The sequence below is a fragment of the Dermacentor silvarum genome, chromosome 1 (genome assembly GCF_013339745.2).
Source record: "Dermacentor silvarum isolate Dsil-2018 chromosome 1, BIME_Dsil_1.4, whole genome shotgun sequence".
NCBI lineage: Eukaryota > Metazoa > Arthropoda > Arachnida > Ixodida > Ixodidae > Dermacentor > Dermacentor silvarum.
This window is the reverse complement of record NC_051154.1, coordinates 11,424,393-11,443,767: the sequence shown is the minus strand read 5'-3', so window position 1 is coordinate 11,443,767 and position 19,375 is coordinate 11,424,393. Positions and strand designations below refer to the sequence as shown.

The window sequence follows — 19,375 nt, the reverse complement described above, 5'->3', positions numbered from 1 at the left end:
TTTCTTAAACACTGCTAGAAAGATTTATTATAAAGAGGAGTGCATATGAAAGGCAATGTTCAATAGCCAGGCAAGAGAACAAGAATTCATGATTGGTGGTCAGCTTCTTGCTAAGCAAGAGTATGTTTATCTAGATCAATTGCTCACAGGGAACCCTGATCATGAGAAGGAAATTTGCAGAAGAATAAAAATGGGTTGGAGCACAGACAACAGGCATTACCAAATCATGAGCAGCAGCTTACTGCTACCCTTGAAAAAAAAGTGTACTATCATTGCATTCTACTGCTACTACTAACATATGGGGCAGAAACTTGGAGGTTAACGACTAAGCTCGAGAACAAGGTTAGGACCACACAACGAGCGATGGAAAGAAATATGTTAGGCATAACGTTAAGAGATAGGAAGACAGTGGTGTGGGTTAGATAGAAAACGGTAGCCACTATTCTAGTTGACATCAAAAGGAAAAAATGTAGCTGGACAGGCCATGTAATGTAACCAGTGATCTGTTAGGGTTACATATTTGGTGCCAAGGGAATGGAAGTAGGGTCGAGGATGGCAGAGAAGTAGGGGGTGTAAATGTAACGAAATTAGGAAATTTGCAGGCATAACTTGAAATCTGGTAGCACAAGACAGGGATAATTGGAGATCACTGGAAGAGGCCTTCATCCTGCAGTGGACATAAAAATATAATGATGATGAAAGGCAATGTGCTTGTAAGTGTTCTACTGTCACAATCGTGTGCTCTTTGTATAATTCCTTTGTAGGATGTAAGTATGGCACATTGCTAACACAATGACCTTTTTGTTTTTCAGGAGTGAGTATATAGAAACTTTATTTGACAGGAAAACATTTTAAGGAGTGGTGGTCGGAGCCCCTCAGTCCAGGGCCCCACTGGCCTCTGCCGCCTACCTGACCTGGCTAATTAAGGACTTTTGTCCTGCCAAGTCGGAACGGGCGAGCCCAGTAGTTTAGATAGGATCTGAAAATTATTATTTAATCTTTCCTGAAACACCCAGTAATATGCACTCTTGTGTTATTAATAAATACATTGAACTGTTGGTTACAGGAGGAGGCACCAACATGCTAAATTGTTCCTTTTGCAGGTGTGCATCAGGCCCGATTTCATGTGCGATGGCGATGATGACTGTGGTGACTTCTCAGATGAGGCTGATTCAATATGCAGTACGTGTTTCTTCTTCTTCTTTTTTTTTTTTCATTGTAATTGCTTTATGGTTTCTGAGCACACATTGATTTATAAAGTCCAGCTTAACACATTGCATGTTAAGCTTGCTTGTCTTCTAGTTGCTCCTTTTAGCATTTCATTTATTCTTCCTTTTGTTTTTGACCTCTGCCTGCAAGGAATGCACTTTCCTTATTCTGATGTCTATTGTCCCCATGTTACTTTGTGGTTGCTCTGCGATTACTAACATGCCACTTCAATATTTCTCTGTAGAGTTCTTTTTTGAGCTTAAGTGTCCTACCATATTGTTATATAAGTTTGTCATAAACTCAACACATTTCCACAACACTAATAATATCTTATTAACTTTATTGAATGTGACTTAACAAGTGTTCACTCTTATGCAATACTCTACGAGTGGCCTTTAAGGGCAAATGAAAAGTGACAATGATTATCAGTAACCTTTTTTACTCTGTAGCCACAATGTTTTCACAAAAAAACATGACCACCTTTTTCTTTTTGTTGTTTGACTTCATGCAGAAGACCACAAATGTGATGTGACACGCAAGTTCCAGTGCCAGAACAACAAGTGCATTCCATTATGGCAGCTGTGCAATGGCAATGATGACTGTGGAGATGGCAGTGATGAGAACAATCACCAGTTGTGCGGCAAACTAACGCCACTTCCTTGCCTTGCCACGGAGTTTAAGTGCACTAATGGGAAGTGCATTCCCCGAGTTGAGGTCTGCAACCGTAAGGATGACTGTGGTGACCTGTCAGATGAACGTGGTTGCCGTAAGTATACTTTTTCACAGATGTGCTTCACAAGAGAGTAAACTTAAAACTTACAGTTCAGTAACGCAAGAATTGGCTTTGAAGATATGACATAATTACAAAATTAACACTGAACGCGTCGTTTGATTTAACCATGCCTAGACTTGTTGTGCATGATCACTTTCAATTGGGGTTTATCATAAGTACTATGACGTCAAATACATTGTCTGTGTTTGATATTGCATATTAAATGTTATACAATTTCCCAAAATGTGGCAGCTATTGACTTGTGCTTAAAATCATGTTTTAAGCAAGAGTGCATGTGTGCTGAAACTAACAATGAGAAACTCAACAAGTGCACCTACATATTGTCTGCCTCTACTTTCAGAGGTGAAATAATTGAACCAAAAATAGTGAAATCTCATCCTCTGTGCACATAGCAAGATTTTATTTCATGCTCTACCTATAATAAGGAAAGCAGAATTCGATAAGTTGCAATTTCATATATCCACGGGCTACTCACAGTTAGATCATTCTTGTAATATAAAAGGCCTCCTATATTTTTATAGTGCTCTTGTCCTTAGATTTCATAATGGCTGTTGTGTGCTTGAAGACCAGCTCGTGCTTGCAGCTCTATCTGCGGGTTGCAAGGAGGTGTCCACAGATGCGATGTTGCTGGCTGAGGTACCTCTGCTGAGGTACCTCTGCCCACATAGGTCAGAGGTACCTCTGTTAACAGGTTCCGTTAGCCCTGTTAACGTAGCCTGTTAACATATCTAGTTAGTCTTGCATAAACATGGGCATACATTGACAGGTTATTGTACACAGCATTCAAGTCACTGGCTAAAAATGTATCTGCACAAATTTTTATCCATCCAGGCCAATCTGCTGTCCTACCTAGCCTTTAAATGTCTTGTGGTTACCATACTGTGCATTGTTCTTAACTTGAGCAAAGCCCAGAGCACACTAATCTCATGCCTGCCGGTGGTTTCCTTCAGCCTCTGACATACCTAGTAGTATACATGAAATAAATATACATATATATATATATATATATATATATATATAGCACTCTTTCTTTCCATCTGCTCCTTGTCCGCCTATGAAGAGAGGATGAAATTTAACTGTATTCTTGCTTTATATTGTTTTGGTTCACACAGTAAAGACACGTGATGTGTTGTTGTGTTTCTTTATTTGTGATGTCTAAGTTATACTTTGTTTATCATTGTGCCATTTTAGTGGACGTCTAAGATGCAGTAGTATCCACTAGTCCCACTCATTACTCTTATTAACAGTCATGAGTTGCTATGTGCACTGCAATTTTGTGCTTGAGCGTGTTAAGAACAATCCTCTGAGAAGTGATGCGGACTTATTCATGTACATTCCATTCTTACAAGTGTTCTTTATTACTTCAGATGAAGGCACATGTGATGCTGCTACACGAGGAGGATGTGAGCATAACTGCACAACTTTGGGCGACGCCAATGGCTACATTTGCACCTGTGCTAGTGGCTACAAGATAAAAGATGATGATCCTAAACGTTGTGAAGGTGTGTTGCAAGTTGTATTTCTAAGAATTTGTGAATCTGGGATGAGAAAATGCAATAATTCTGTACAGTGACATTTTCTAATATTCAGTTGCAATGAGACACATTGCTGCTGACTGGCTAGTCACAATTAGTGATAGTGCCGTTTAACTTCCTTTGCATTGAACTACAGTGGTTTGTTTATTTTGATGTGTAAATGTTTTTGTGTTGATTTTTAAATAAATGCAAGAGATTTATTAAATTGTCAGTACTTATTGTGAAAAAAAAAATAATAACTGGTATGTTGTCCTTTATTGTTCTCATGTATTGCATATCTCTTCCTTTCTTTTGTTGAAGATATCAATGAGTGCGCCACGTTTGGTCACAACTGTTCACAAATATGTGAAAACTTAATGGGTGACTATGGCTGCCGCTGCAAAGAAGGCTATGAAATGTTCAAGTCTCATTGCCATGCCAAAGGTATGCAGACATCCTCAAGCAGTATGCCTAACCTGTGTTTTTCTGAAGCTTTTTTTACATGCAGTATTCTTTGTTGGTATCTTTAGGACCAGCTCCTATTGTTCTTTACACTAATGGACCTGACATCAGAATGCTGGACATGAAGAATGAAGTTCAGAGCTCTGTCATCACTGGAGAGAGCAGGGTTCAGGCACTAGACTATGATCCTCGTGACCGTGAGTTACCTATATTGACTCAGTCCTGCTTGCATTGAAAAGTGTGCTCTTCAGGTGAAAACACAGCACTGTGAATGTTAAAGCACCAACTGCCAGTTAGTTCTGGAATTCTACATTTAACTTGGTTCTGTGCTTATTGTATCATTCAGTAGCCATAGCATAACTTCTCTGGGAGAAACAAAATATAGATAAAGCATATTACCACATGTCAGATAGCCAGGATAAAAGATGAAACATATTTTTAACATGGGCTCTCATCTAGATCTTGTGTGTCTGGCACGTCTGGCAGAAGTATGTGCGCACAATGTGGACATATTTGTACAGCTTTCCCTAGCACAGTGAAAGCCTTAATTTATTTTATTGCTGACTGTTGCATTTGAACCCAGTACAACTAGACTAAGCAATCCAAGTGAAATAAATTTTGCTTATACTAGTAACTTTATGCACGACAAAAATTTTACATGCCTGACTATTCTACAAGAAAGGCTTAATTGTGTGTGCACACACATGCATGCACACACACACTGACAGAGGATACCTTTTTATACAGCTTTTTTATAAAACCGTCCCGGGGAAAAAAATTGCTGGGGTACTGTAGACAAAAAGAGCTTGAGGATGACAGATACCATCTCTCACCTTAACCAGGCTTCAAAAAGGAAAGGTGCTGAAAAAAAAGCAATTTTTTTTTTTTTTTTTGTAGAAATGTGTTGCTCTCTGTTTTGTCCATGGCCGCATGTTCAGTGATCCAGACAAATAATGCATTTGTCAAGTAGTAGACTGTTCACTACTTGGTGCTCTGTGCCCACATAGTCTTTTACATGATAGTCTTTTGTCCAGATAAAGTAAGCCTACAAACCTGGAGTTGCAATTTTGTGATTACATCTAAATATTGCAATATTGAACTATACTAAGAAAACAATGCTCTTAAGAGGCACCAGACCTTGACACCAGTATAGCATACTATTGCTTGCTGCTACATATTTTCAGGAGTGTCACAAGGCTGCTTTTTGGCTAAAGTCAGTGTTGCAATGGGATTAGGGTCACTTCTAGCGTGTAATTAGGGATTGCAAAAATACCTCTGCACTGAGATTCTGGTACATGTGAAATAACCTAATTGTGAAATAAATTCATAGCCCCCCTTATTATGATGCATTTCTTAGTGCCATAGTGGCTCCATGGTCATGGTGCTCTGCTGCTGAGCATGAGGTCATGGGTTCGGTTTCCAGTCACTGTGGCCGTATTTGAATTGGGGAAAAAATGCAAAAATAGATTTAGGTCCACATTAAAATCTCGAATGGTCGAAACCTATTTCGAGCCCTTCACTACAGTGTCTCCATAGCACCATTGTTGTTTTGGGATGTTGAACACAATCAATCAACAAATAAATTAATTAATTAATAATTTCTTGCAGCCGAAGTGCAGCTTTGGTGCATGAAACCCCGTCACATGTGGCATATTCTTGCATCTCTACAAAATTTCTATTGCGCTGGTAAACAGCTGGCTATCGGTGGTAACCTTTTGTTGCTTTGATTCTTGAAAAAAGCTTTTCTTGCAGAAACCAGCCTGGTAATTGTTGTGGCTGGATCACAATACATATTTATAAGAAACAAACATATATAATTAATTACAGCTGTATCTTGTATCAAATAACAGTATCATATTCTTTCAACAAATACATTTTCTCTGTATTTTTGCAGATATGCTCTACTGGACAGACTCTTATGAAAAAACAATCAAGCGAGCATTCCTGCCAAACTTGACTGACGTCAGTGCTGGCATTGGGTTCCCACAGAATCTGGAGCTGAAGGGCCTCACCAAACCAAATGCTATTGCAGTGGACTGGGTTGGAAGGTAAGCACTGGAGTTTTTGATGTGGCAACAGGAAAGATTCATGACCATATGTGCTGTGCTTTGCAGGACTATTTACTGGATGGATTCAGATCTGTCAAGTACTCGTCCCAAGGGCAGAATTTTTGTCAGCCTAATTGATGGCCGATACAGGAGAACACTGTTGTCATCCAACTTGGAAAGACCCACTTCCATGGCTGTCGACCCTGACATGGGGTAAGTGACTAAATATATAGCAGTAAAATGTCAGTTCTGTTGCCTCAATAGCAACACAGTCTGTCAAAGATTTCTGCGGAATAAACGTAACGTTGACTTGAAATATACATTTAAGTTTTTTGCCAATTTGTTAAAACAAAGCTGCACAATGCTGGAAATCGAACTTTTCAACCATAAAAAATGTCCCAGTTCCGCCCAAAACTCGATACTAATAGCAAAGTATTGGACAACTACAGAAAGCAAATATTGTACTTTTATCGGCTGTATAAGTTGCAGTAGACATTTGCTTACTAATTAGCTAGCATGGTGTTATGCGCACATGGGCAAACATGAACAAGTCTCGCTCGATAACCGTGAACACTTGCTGTCACAACGCTGATGTGATGAAGAGCGGAAGCAGTGACGAGCGAATTCCCCTTCGTGTTGCCTCTCACTTCAGTGCGAACTAGGCATGTGTTAACACAGCACATGCAAAGTCATTCTCGGCTTGCTTAGTCTTTGTACCCACCGCAGAATACCTTCAAGATAGCACGTACATGACTGCGCTCCACTGCACCCTGCAACCAGACTAGAAAAGGAGATGGACGCTATCCTGCCTCCTTGCAACCCCCACCCTCTAGCGCGGGAGATCACCTCCCTGCCAGTGTTGCCAGCTGTGGAGTAATTACCCTACTGTAGGATATTTCCAGCATTTTGACTGCTTGATAGGGCCATAGAGCCGTCCAAAAGTTTTTCACCAGACTGTGCATTTTTTTCCATAAAGGTGTTGTCAACCATAGGGTAATTACCCTACTGTAGGTTATTTTCAGCATTTTCAGCAATCAACCATCTAGGAGAACTTGTACAGGAAACTTTCCTAGGCTCAACCATCACGAAGCAAGTGCAGCTACGCTGCACAAAATGCACAGCGATGATAAGAAAATGTATTGGTGAAGATCGAGACTGACCAGCTCGTAGCAATGCTGAAAAAATCAGTTCTCACATATTGTCGATGAATGAAACGGCGTTTCCAGCACTAAGCTCCGTTGCTGTGTTGTGCAATACTTTTCAATCAAAAAACTAGAGGTCATGGCTCAGCTCCTTGGAGAGGTTTCCTTGGACTCCATTAGTTGTTCTGCCGAGGAGGCGCTTGCATCAGCCGTTGAAAACTACATCACGCAGAAGAACATCCTCTTGAAAACATAGTTGGCCTGGCCCATGACGATGCCAGTGTCAGCCAACACAATTCTTTGATGCAGAAATTGCTGGAAAAGGCAGACCAAAGTTTAGTGGTCATATGCTGTATGTGCCACTCAGCCACTTCGCTGTGAGCAATACTGCAATGAAATTACAGTGTAGACCGCTTATAACGTAAGTCGCCGGAGTCGTGAATATCTGCACTATAAGCAGGTACCGCACTATAACCAAAACAGCGATTTTCAAGCCCTGCACGTATGCAAAACACGTAGACCAAGCTGCCGCGCGTATCCGAGAATCGAATCATGCGACTGGGAGTTTTGCTTCTGTTTAAAGTTACGAACGTTGAAAGGTTAATGTCCAAGTACCCACGATCTTTGCATGAAGCAGTCAAAGTAATAATTAAAAAAAAAGATGTCTCAGTTTCGCACGAAAGGCGAAGCATCAGTTGCGATAGCAAATTGGTAGAGAGCTATAAAGAGTAGGGATAGCAGTTTTATCGGCTGCATAAACTTGACACATTCGCTTACTAACTGAATTAACAAGCGTGGTGTCAACGCGCACAAGTAAACATGAGTAGACTCGATGACCGCAGACAACCACTGTCAAAACGCGGGCGTGGGGAAACGCGGCCGCCGCAGCGAGAGAAGGTGCGTGCTGTCTATCACTCTATCGCTTCAACGGAAACTGAGCGGCGTAAGCACAGCGCATACAAAGGTCAGAGCCGTGCGCGACGACAACGACAGCCGGCACAGGCGCGAACGCATTTGTTGGCAGAGTAGAAGTCGCCCCACCCCCCCCTCCCTCTCTCCCGTGCTGCCTTCCCGCTTTGCTCCTTTTGCGTGAAAGATTGCGTCGCCAGTTCCCCTTGCGCCCGTTGCAAGATACGCATTTGGTGCCGCAGCGAAGCATCGCCCCCCCCCTCACTCCCTCCCGTACCCCCACGGCCTTTCGCGCGATATAAGTCACGTTTGCTCTCCGTGAAGGCGCGCGTCCCCCGCGCGCTTTCACTCGTACATACGGCGCGCGGCGACGATTTTATTGCCCTTGGACTCATGCTCCTCCTCTGCATCGCCCTCGTTGATCTCCTCTCCCATCGGTGGGCGCACCACGTTGAGAAGCGTGCTCGCTACCGCCCTTGTAGGCGAGGTTTTCCCGCGGAAGCCGCATTATAACCAGTATTTCGTCTCACGCGGCTGCACTGTAAGCGGTATGCGTATACATGGAGGGCTATGGGAAAATTAACGGGAGTCTGAAAAGACCGTACTGTATCCGGTCCTGCACTATAAGCGGTTACGTTATAAGTGGTATATACTGTACCTAGACACGTTAAAAATTTCCTGCACAATGTAGCCAGTCACTTCAGTTTTAGCAGCAAGTGACGAGCTCAGCTGGCCACTTTTCAGAAACATTTCCAAACGGAGAAAAGAAATATTCTGTGTCCTTGTGAGGCATGATGGTTTGTTTTTCACATATGCATTGAGCATGTATTAGAAGAATGAGATACGCAGAGACTTCTCCTCGGAAGCAGCCATCAATGATCATGTTGTCGTGGCAAAATCTTGAATAGCATGAACTGCATCACCAAGGCCTACGTAAGCTTCATGAGATATGCTCTGAACTTCTTCAACAAGCTAATGCACTTTTTCATCACTGTGAGGATCTCGTAACAGAACTCCAAAGAGAGATCAAGTATCTTCTCAGGACACTGTTGCAGAACCTCATTCCACCCAGCGCAATAGAAATTAGAGACATCAACTCCATGGACCCACAAGTTTTGCTGCAGTTAGACGATGTCCACTTGGCTGAACATTGCAAGCGCTGTTTAGCTGCATGCATTGAATCATGCAAGCAAACTGAAGTACAAAACCTCTCAAGTTTGCTGTCAGATGTTTTATCAGACAGCTGTCCTCAAGGTCGAAAAAACATTTCCGGTCTTTCACCCATTTTTTCACGAGATAAAGTTCACAGCACCAGCAACTGCTCTGTGTGGAGGCGACAGTGGGGGTGCCCACACTTCAAAAGCGTTATGCTCGGAAGAATTGAACATAAGTAGCGAACTGTCCTTTCCTACTTTAATGACTGTAAGGAAGCCACCCTAGAAAAAAAAAAAATAAACCGCATCAATCTGGGCAGAAATGGGATCAATAAAAGCATGCTGGCATGCAAAAATTCAAGAATATCTCCACATTGGCCAAGCTCACTTTACCTTTACCACACTCATACACAGTGATTGAAAGGATCTTCTCTAGTATGACTGATGTCAAAACAAAAAAGCGGAATAGACTTGGAGCTGAAAACCTGAGCGCCGTCCTCATAGTGAAGTCAGCCTTAACAGTGACTGACCAGAACTGTGTAAATACGAGCATTGAAGAACAGCATATTGAACTGCATCAAAAGGAAATGTACTGAAAAACACTTGGTGGTGTTTAAACAGAGCCTAAACAGATTTCTTCACTGTCATTGTCTGCTTTGTGTTCATTAAAGCTGTGCACAGACAGCACAATTTTAGGAATGCAGTGCTAATGAAGCACCTATTGAAGCCCTGTCCTTTGTTACCATATTAAAAATATGAAGTCTGCTTGGCAAATGTACATGTGGCGTAAATTACATGAAACTTGTTTAGAAAAATTGCTTGCTTCATGTGAAGTACTTCACTTTACTGTTTTGATTAATTATATTGACCCCCCATTATTTGTTATTTACATTTTTTTTACTTAAATATAGTATTTAACTACTTGAACACAAAATTAGTGCATAGGGTAAAACATAGGGTCTTTTCATAGAGTATTTTCTACCGCCACATAGTCTTTTCTAAAAATTGGTTGGCAACACTGCTGCCCGCTTGCATGCGAGAAGACACGCCGCGCATCAAGCACCATCCTTCTCGGCTCACCCTCGCATAGGGTGCATGGCCATGACCTTATCGCACTTGGACTTTGTACGAAACCTCCCAACAACGTTGACACCAATGGTGGAAATTCGCTTGGAGTGTCCATACAATTGCTATCACAATAAAATTACTTTGACATCTGCATTACCATGGTCGATTGGTAAGAAAAGTTGCCAAAAGTGCAATTAAGTGACATGCGGTGTGCTATTGAACTGTACAGAATGTAATTGTACCCTTCTCTCCTGAAGTCCAAGATTGTGTCACAGACTGAAGCAGGGGAACGTTTCTGTTGCAAGTAGGATGCCTGTAGTTTCTCACTGTTAGAAAAGCATTGTTTGCACAGTTTTCATAGCGGTGTTCGATTTTGGTACACACTGATGCAGCTTATTGTAGTGCAGTGTTAGGTCAGCAGGTTAGAGCAGAGGTGAGTAATTATTGATACAAAAACTCTGTAGCCACTGCCTTTATTTGCTCTTTATTTTTTTTGTATTTTTTTTTTGCTAAACTAATTTTCTTATTTTTTTTAGAATTGGAGTAACATCACCCTTACTGCATAGTCAGTACAGTACATAACAACATTGAACAGCTGTGATTGAAATGAACCACCTTTCAAGCATTACTGATGAGCACATAACATTTTCTCAAGGTACTCTTTTATTTGCTTGCAGGTGGATGTTCTGGTCAGATTCGGGCTCCAATCCCAAGATTGAAACAGCATGGATGGATGGCTCAAAGCGCCGTATCATTGTGGGTGACAAAGTTGGCTACCCAACAGGCCTGACTATAGATTATGCCTCTGACCACAGAATTTACTGGTGTGACAGCAAATTGAACACCATTGAAACTGCGAAGCAGGATGGCTCCAACAGGGTTGTTATCGTCAGTGGTGGTAAGCCTGTCTTAAACCATTAACCTTTAGAGGTGTGGTGTAGACCCAGACTGCACAAGTCTGCTAAGCTGCACAACTTTTTTGTCTTCCCCAAGATCTGATGCATCCATTTGCAATGGACTTGTTTGAAGACAGCATTTTTTGGGTGACTCGAGATTCTGGTGAGATTTACAGGCAAGATAAACATGGACGGGGTGTGAAAGTTCGAGTCAAGCGAAATGTTGAGAATCCAACAGGTGTCAAAATCTTCCAGCCCCTCAAGTACAATCTTAGTGGTAAGTTTGGTAAACAATGCCACAACAGGGTGCATCTCTTTGAACATTCGCCAATGCTCTTGGCTTTTTAGTTCCCAACCGGTGCCCATCATCAGGCTGCTCCCATCTGTGCCTCTTGGTTCCACAAGGCTATCGTTGTGCCTGCCCTGATGGAACGTCTCTGCATGTTCTCAACTTTGGCAGTTGTGATGCAGGTACGTTAATATACTGTAAGAAAAGTGCCTAACAAAATGCCACAACAGTTTTATAGCTACGAACAATAGTAAATTTTACCTTTTCATTCCTAGGGTTTGAAGTGCCAAAACCACAACCATACAAGTGCCCTTGCCGAAATGGTGGCCGCTGTGAGAGTGTTCGAGATGAGCAAATAGTGTGCAGATGCTCAAGCGAATTTGAAGGCATGCACTGTGAAAACTTCATTGCCCGTAGACGGATATCATCTCTTGGAGGGGCGAGTGGTAAGATCTGTTCAAAAATTTTAATGCAACATATTACCATGTGCTTTGATTGTTAATTCGTGTTTATGCCGCCTTTGTCTCATCTTTGTTTAATGCAGGTGTGGCTGCAGTCCTTGTTCCAATTATTGTGGTCCTCATAATAATGATTGTAGCTGCCACGCTCTTTGTATGTGTGCGCCGGCGCCACTTGTAAGTACCAGTGCCATAACCGTCTGTTTGAATAACTGTGCACTTGACGATGGATTACTAATTTTACTTTTTGTTGTAGCAAACAAAGTGGCCTTGGCGGAAGCACACAAAGTGTATCCTTCAGAAGTGGCACAAATGTGGAGTTTTCACCAAATTTCATGCGAACTCGGCAGGCAGAGACAAATGCTGTAAGTTGTAAGGTAAGCCCACTATGACTAGCTATTTTTGAAATGTTCCATTCTTCTAACTTGCAGGAATCTTTAGACGCAGACTTCGGACTGAATGATGTGAACAAGGCAACAGACTTTAGCAACCCCATGTATGATGCGTTGGGAAATGCTGATGGCACAGCAGGTGCAGGTGAAACAGGCAAGGGAGGCCTGTATGAAGTGGCTGGTGATGTCTTCGACAAAAAGTATGACAAGAACTGCTTTGACAGCACCAATAAGGCACCGCCAAGTGTGGGATCTGCTGTGCTGCACCCGTCAATGGTGCTTCATCGGTCGTCTCCACATGTTCCTTTACGGCAGACAGCACTTGATCCAACCACCGTGGACACAGACAAAGACACACAAAATTTGGTGGAAGAGGACAAGTCAGAATGCTGAGTGTGTCTGCATGAATTGAGGCAGGCCCCCAAAACAGGTGAACTGGCTGGCAATAGAACTGTTAACAAACAAGGACTCATCTTCGAATCGTGGTCGTTCTAGGTGTTGCATATCTTGTTTGGGCTGGGGAGTAGACTTGTACATATGGTATTAACTGTTTTTCGAAGAGACAAGCAGAGAGCTATATTGTGCGCAGCCAGCAGCAGCGGTGCATCTGCTCTGGACAACGACTAGGCACGATTACTGTTGCCAAGCACTTGCTGCCCACGTCCTGAAAGTTTCAGGCCAGAGCCGGTGGGCTCAGCGCTGTTATTTATGTCATGTATAAAACAGAAGGGCCTTTCATGGCCATGGCTGAAAGGCCTGCAGAAAGAGGTGAGTGTGGAGCCCCCAACTAAGAGCACGCTCCCACTTGCACGTGTCCCTCCGAGAACGCACAAGGTCTGGAATGGGTCCGAGGCTTGCCCCAATCACCAGAGTCTTGCACGGATGCGTCTTCTCGCAAGACAGAGAGTTTGTTTATTTGTGGATTGATTTTATAAACTGTTTTTATGTTATACAAATTTTTTTAACTGCACCTGGCAATGCTTTTACAATCAAGTTTTGCTGAAGTCACGTGTGCCCAATGCGAATGTGTGAGTATGCCTCTGAAGATCGCGGTGTCTTGTACTGGCTGATTTCATAAAAGCCCTGCACCTTTCCAAGGCTTGGAGGTTTGGCTACTGAACTTCTTCAGGTATGGAAAGTGCAGGGCTTTTTCTTTTCTTCTTGTGTGGGCCTGTTCATGCAGCAGCAAGTGGACAATGCCTTCAAATCAGGAAAAAAAAACTGTGGCATTCCCTGTATGTGTGCTGGACTGAGTGCTTAGTGTTGGACGGGTTTCAGTCTGGTTACTTGCATCTGCTGCTGTGGACAGGCTGTCATGGTGTGACTTATGACACACAAGTGCTTGATGTGTACATGTGATATATTTCTTTTTTTTTTTTTTTTGTAAAAGCTTGGACACGCCATACCTGCTGATAACTGATACCGTATCATTCCATCTGTTCATTCCATGTTCGGTACAAATGTGTGATATAGTTTCTGCTCCTTTTGTTTGTTTTAGGCAGACAAAATGTTTTATAAAAGTGATGAGTCTTTGCTCTGTTGTGACACATTCCCACCCACTTCCCTCTCCCCATTTTTCCCCCTGTGATTGCACTCAGGTGCTGATCAACTTACAGTTAATCCATGAAATTCTCATCTGCCATTTCAAAGAACAATAAATTTGTAATACTTGAAATGTGTTTCTTGAAGTACTGAGCATACCTAATAACCACAATGAATAATTGGGTTTGTGCTCTGATAAGCTTCTTGTATTCTGCTGTATGCAAGTTGTACAATTAAGCACAAAAACAGGGCAGGCAGACAGGCGTCTGGCCTCATAACCTTGTCTGTGTGCTGTATAATGACATACAATCTTTGATAGTTTAGTTTTGCGCTCATGAACACAGTGTTACTTATATTCTAGTCAGCTCTTTGCATTTACCATAATTTAGGCAGACTTGCCACACCATAATATGCTGCAGTAACATGTTAAACTTGAGGTCTTCCTCATTTGACCACCTCCGCCAGACTTCAACTTGCTATTGTGCGGGAACAATTTACATTCCGATTTCTCAGCACACTTGCACTCACTGCTTTGGTAGTGCACATTGTGCAAGTATTATGCGAGCTGGTTGTTTGGCATGGTGCTGCCCATGCTGATTAATGATGCCATGATGGAGGTACTACCTGTTCTTTTTTAAAGCAGTCATTGTAGGCATGAGAAGGTAAGTTGAACAAGGTTGCAGGCTGGATGTTCAAGACTTGTGTGCATGACTATGACAGTGTGCTAAATTATTTTCATTCATAGGGATCTTGTATTTGTTGCAGCAACCAAAGATTCACCTGTAGCTGCCATTTTGTAGTCGCGAGATACTGCGATGATGATAAAGGATACGGTATTAACTTTTAACAGCATTCACTGTTCAGGCAAAGAGATAGCTGTGCTTAGAAAATAAGTGAACATAGCTGCACTTATACCCATAAGTTTGTGCACAGCAGTGGCATGAACGAGATGAAGAAATATAGCCAAAGCAGAGAGAAATTTAAATAAGTGTTTTTGAAAGAATGCTTTGAAATATGTGCTTGCACACATCGTTGGGATGACTGCATGATGTGGTCTGCTGCATTTTGATTGGAGCACTGAGGCTGAAACTTTAAGCTAATCTGACAAATTATACCATTCCCACACTCAAAAGCTTTCAATGACGTTTCTGTGTGTAAAAATAACTGTTTTATAAACCTGTGACTTCATTGCATGTGGGGTGCCTCAGAGCATGAATTTCTTCTAATTCTTTTGAAGTTAGTTGTGGGTGCCCCCTCAGGGTTCCATTGCAAGAGGACACTGCCCCCAACTTCCCCAGTTTTGAGGGTAGACTCCCCCTCTACTAAAGTAAATTAAGCCTTCGTTTCATAGAGACAAAGAAAAAAAGTTTGTGTAGGCGGAATGAGCCATGGCTTCTGCCCCCACACTCAAAATACTTTGAGGCCCCTACAAGGCACTGAAAACAAACCACACATGAAAAAAATTTAATACATACAGGAAAATGGGCCAAAGGAACGAGCAAACAGTGAGCAAATAAGCAAAGGAAGAAAATGCACCAGTGAATAAAAACTGGCATAAAGGCGAAATAAAACCAAGATGACCCAAAATCCTAAAAAAAAAGGAAAAAAAAATTTAAGACATTAGTGAGTGAGAACATAACTTCAAGCTAACTATGGAAATGTGCACATGCTAAAAAAAAAAAGGCCAACGATTTGTTAGAGCATGAAGAATGCATTTTATACTGACTCCTGACATGCGATTATGTTCTTTCAAAATTTCGTTCTGAAATCTGCAGGTAGTGGGTGAATTGTCTGGCAAAGGCATTCATAGGTTTAGACCATGACCACTGCTTTGTTGGTCTTTCTCAGAAAGGTCTGAAAGATCTGCACTATCCCCTTCCGGCAACTTAGGGTCATACCTGCCCTTTTTGTAATACATGAACAACCAAAACGAGTTAATATGAGGCATAATTGTCCTCGCCAAATGCACAATCAAAACAACATAACTATCTGTGGCAGTTTTGTTAAGCCTCGCACAAAACTTGATCATGCAGCACTGCTAATGTGAGGTTGCCATGGCTCACAGACAGCTGAATATTAGGCCTTCAAATAACTACTGCTACCACCAACATTTGAGAAAGAATGCTGCAACTTTTGCTGAAAATTAATGCTGTAACGTTACCAAAAAACGCCAGCAGATGGCTCAGTAAGCATGCAGCGAAGAATACCAGACCCCGTCTCAGTCTTTATTGAACAACCATTGTACGAGGAAACTGAATTTAATTGTTGGTATGCGAGTAGTAAGACTTGAGGTTAAGTTCGTAGTGACTGCGTGTGGAAGACAATGTGGCCAAACTTAATCATTATTTCATTATTCGAAAGATTAAACAGTTCATGATAGAATGAAGAAACTTTGATTAGATATCGTTACACGCTGACAGATACTGCAAATTTAATGAAGCCACGACTGATGAAGGCGAGAAGTCATGGTTGAAGTGTTGATAAACAAAGAAAATAGCCTGTTAATGTCTGTTAGCTTAATTGTGCAAATTAAATACAACTGCGCTGCATTCTAAAATGGAACATATTAGCCATAGGCGGAAAGTTTTCATTTTTCCGGGGGTGGGGCTGGGGCCTGACCAGCTTTCCGAACCCCACCCATGTATGCATATATATATATAACCTTTAATAACAGTTACACTGGAAACTTCGTGTGACCTCGAAAGATTGTTCACTGAAGTGACGAACTTATATGAGTATTTGCAAGGCCTCAGAGTAGGAGACAATTCAGTTTTACAGCCCGAGTCCCCTCGCACCGCCAAGAGACTGGCGTTTCTTGCTTGAGCCATGCGACAAGCGGATTCAGTTAAACACGTTAGGGAGATAACGTGTTTTGTGCGTATTAAGTCGCACAAGTACACATCTATGAAAAAGCAGTGTAACGCCTTGTAAAACATTTAAGACAAAAGATACAATCAAGAAATGTTTTCCTGACAAAAGGTCAGTTATTGAGAAGATAAGACGTAACATATATTAACATTAAAGGATGTATAACAATTTCTGAACACAACTTATGAATAGAATTATTAGCATAAGTATAATGTGATTCCATAATGCCATAGTTTCATTATATGTCAAAGCATGCCTTATGCCACTGGTTTCGTTTATTTTCCAGAGACAGAACAAAGGATTATAGAGTACAAATTACCAGGTGCCCAAATAAATAAACATATTAACAATTAAATAAGACAGCAATATCTCAAAAGCGCGAAAGGACTCTATAGCAAATATAGGAACTACGTGGATTATGTTATTGAGAGGCAAATGCAGCATACGACGAATAAAAATTAATAAGGAAATTGGACAGATAGACTAGGGAGTTTTATAAATAGCGCAACCACGCGTTTTTTCTTACCCAAATACCTTCACTCTGCTTGCGCTGTTATGGACCCCACTTTCGTTCCTTTGTATAATTTTTTGCATTGTTTTCTAACCCAGGCGGTTTGTTTGACTTGTTAGTTGGTGCCTTTCTCTCTCCTATTAAATACATCAGTTCGTTGTCTTATGCGATGATTTCATCATCATTGAAAAAGTGTTCGTTCGGGCACTTGACCTGGAAATGAAGTCGTCGGCAATCTTATTCAAAATGATTTTGCGGGGGAGTTCTTTGTGGGTGTGCAAAATTGCCAGATGGTTCAAATGGGTTTGCTCAGTCATCGACTGCAAGTAGATTTTCAGTCACCGAAGGCAAGAAAAGGACCTCTCGGATGTGGTCGACGAGACTGGTATGATCAACACAATTTTCTTTAGCTTGGCCATTTCGGGCAAAAGGTTTCGCAGGTGTTCGCCCTTGCCCCCCCCCCGTAAAAATGTGCACGACGTCCCCAAATGTGTACAATGATGCCGACCTTTGCTGGCTTAAAATGTCAATCAGCATATCTCTGCAAAATCAAGCGTCCTGGTTCAAGGTCGTCACCATAGAACTATGTTATATGTGCTTCATCTTCCTTTCCTATGGGAAGCTGCTCAATGTGGGACTTATACTGCCACATATCAGGTGGATACCTGTTGTTTAAAGGAGACAGCACTGTGTCAAGTACTTCATAGAACCTCTGGCGGTACATGTCACTCGCTGATGGAAACACGTGAGCTGAGGAACCTTCATAATAGCGGCGTGGGGTCTTCTTTCGCCTAGCGGCTAGAACACACGGGTCCTCAACTTCTACTTTTCCTGCCTCTGCCATACATATGTGGGTCACGCGCTTCATTTTGGAGTTAATCTGCGCCGAGTTCAAGCTTGGGCCATCCGAGATGGCTGGTCTATTCGCGTGCGCTGTCTCCCCACGCCCCTAGTGTTATGTTTCCGCTTGTGCTTATACGGTGGAAAATACGCTTCCTTTTCAGCGTCAGACGGGTTCTGGTGAAGTACCGATAAGCGAGATGCCCACTATTGGTTTCGTCGTTGGTGCTCATGCTGTGTTTGTAGCCGGTGCACATTGCAACGTCCGCAGCAGTGGTAGAAACGAGCTCGACGCCTGTTCTCTATTTCTCCTTTTGTTGCGACAGCAATTGCATCGACACTCCAGGCTAATTTTCGCTGTTGTCGTCGCCGTGATATTCCGTATAAAGTCCAAAAGTCATTTCAGTTAGCGACCCATACACTACGGAGAAAAAGCCTGTAACGCTGAGCCGCAACACTTGATGGACATTATCTTCCCATGCGCTCAATATTCGGGTTAGTTGGAGGTCACGTGATCAAATGCGCGCATGGGGAGGAGAGCAGGCGTCTTCTCATCTAGCCCTGCCGCAGCTGCAAATTACTTACTGTGTGCGGTTGACGCTTACGCGGCCCGCGTGCCGTATACAATTTTTGGTAATCATTGGGGGGTGCAATGATCAAGGGCGAGCAGGGATGGCTGCTAACTTCATGCGCGCTGTCTTCCTTCTTAGGCTGTTTTTCCGCGCCCTAAGTGTTGCAGATCGCATAGTCTAAGTTAAGAGACAGGGGTAATTGGAGATCGCTGAAAGAAGCCGTCCTGTAGTGGACATAAAAATATGCAGATGATGATGACGAATCTAATTTTCGGAGTCGCGGTGAATCGCATGGCTGTATGAACCGTTCGACCCCGCTGCCGGCGTTCATCATAATGCCAGCGTTGCGATAGCGACTGCTCATGGTCATCCAGCGGGATATTTACAGGTTTACATGGTCCGTGCATTGCACGATGTTTGTTATTTTAATTAGTGAGTAAATGTTACTACAATTCATATAGGCGATATAACCAACCTACAGACTCGTGTGAGGGCTGCAATTTTTTGCCGCAATCTTGACGAGCCTTACAAGGGACCGGGCCATTTTATCTAACTTTTCCAACTACGAGTGCGAAATCCGCCGTAAACCTCCGCGATCGTCTCCTTCGCCATCTATAGTCGTGTACAACTTTAGAAGTTGTACACGACTATAGACAACTGATTTGCCCCTCAAAGGCGGGTGCACACGAGCATCCACCAATGGGCGTG

The 19,375-nt window shown here is 42.4% G+C and overlaps 1 protein-coding gene across 6 annotated transcripts in view; it reads left to right on the top strand.

The window, feature by feature from the left end:
- Nucleotides 1-14,009, top strand: part of LOC119456666 (low-density lipoprotein receptor-related protein 2-like) — a 224,366-nt gene extending 210,357 nt beyond the window's left edge. For all 6 annotated transcript variants that reach the window (XM_037718507.2, XM_037718494.2, XM_049664836.1 and 3 more), the window contains 14 exons: nucleotides 1,104-1,182; nucleotides 1,721-1,975; nucleotides 3,370-3,504; nucleotides 3,838-3,960; nucleotides 4,047-4,175; nucleotides 5,873-6,026; nucleotides 6,093-6,239; nucleotides 10,977-11,197; nucleotides 11,293-11,472; nucleotides 11,544-11,666; nucleotides 11,760-11,930; nucleotides 12,029-12,119; nucleotides 12,199-12,307; nucleotides 12,374-14,009. In XM_037718507.2, the coding sequence (XP_037574435.1) occupies nucleotides 1,104-1,182; nucleotides 1,721-1,975; nucleotides 3,370-3,504; nucleotides 3,838-3,960; nucleotides 4,047-4,175; nucleotides 5,873-6,026; nucleotides 6,093-6,239; nucleotides 10,977-11,197; nucleotides 11,293-11,472; nucleotides 11,544-11,666; nucleotides 11,760-11,930; nucleotides 12,029-12,119; nucleotides 12,199-12,307; nucleotides 12,374-12,727 (2,271 nt within the window). In that variant the 3' untranslated portion in view covers nucleotides 12,728-14,009. The remainder of the gene's footprint in view (nucleotides 1-1,103; nucleotides 1,183-1,720; nucleotides 1,976-3,369; nucleotides 3,505-3,837; nucleotides 3,961-4,046; nucleotides 4,176-5,872; nucleotides 6,027-6,092; nucleotides 6,240-10,976; nucleotides 11,198-11,292; nucleotides 11,473-11,543; nucleotides 11,667-11,759; nucleotides 11,931-12,028; nucleotides 12,120-12,198; nucleotides 12,308-12,373) is intronic.
- Nucleotides 14,010-19,375: the final 5,366 nt, after the last annotated feature.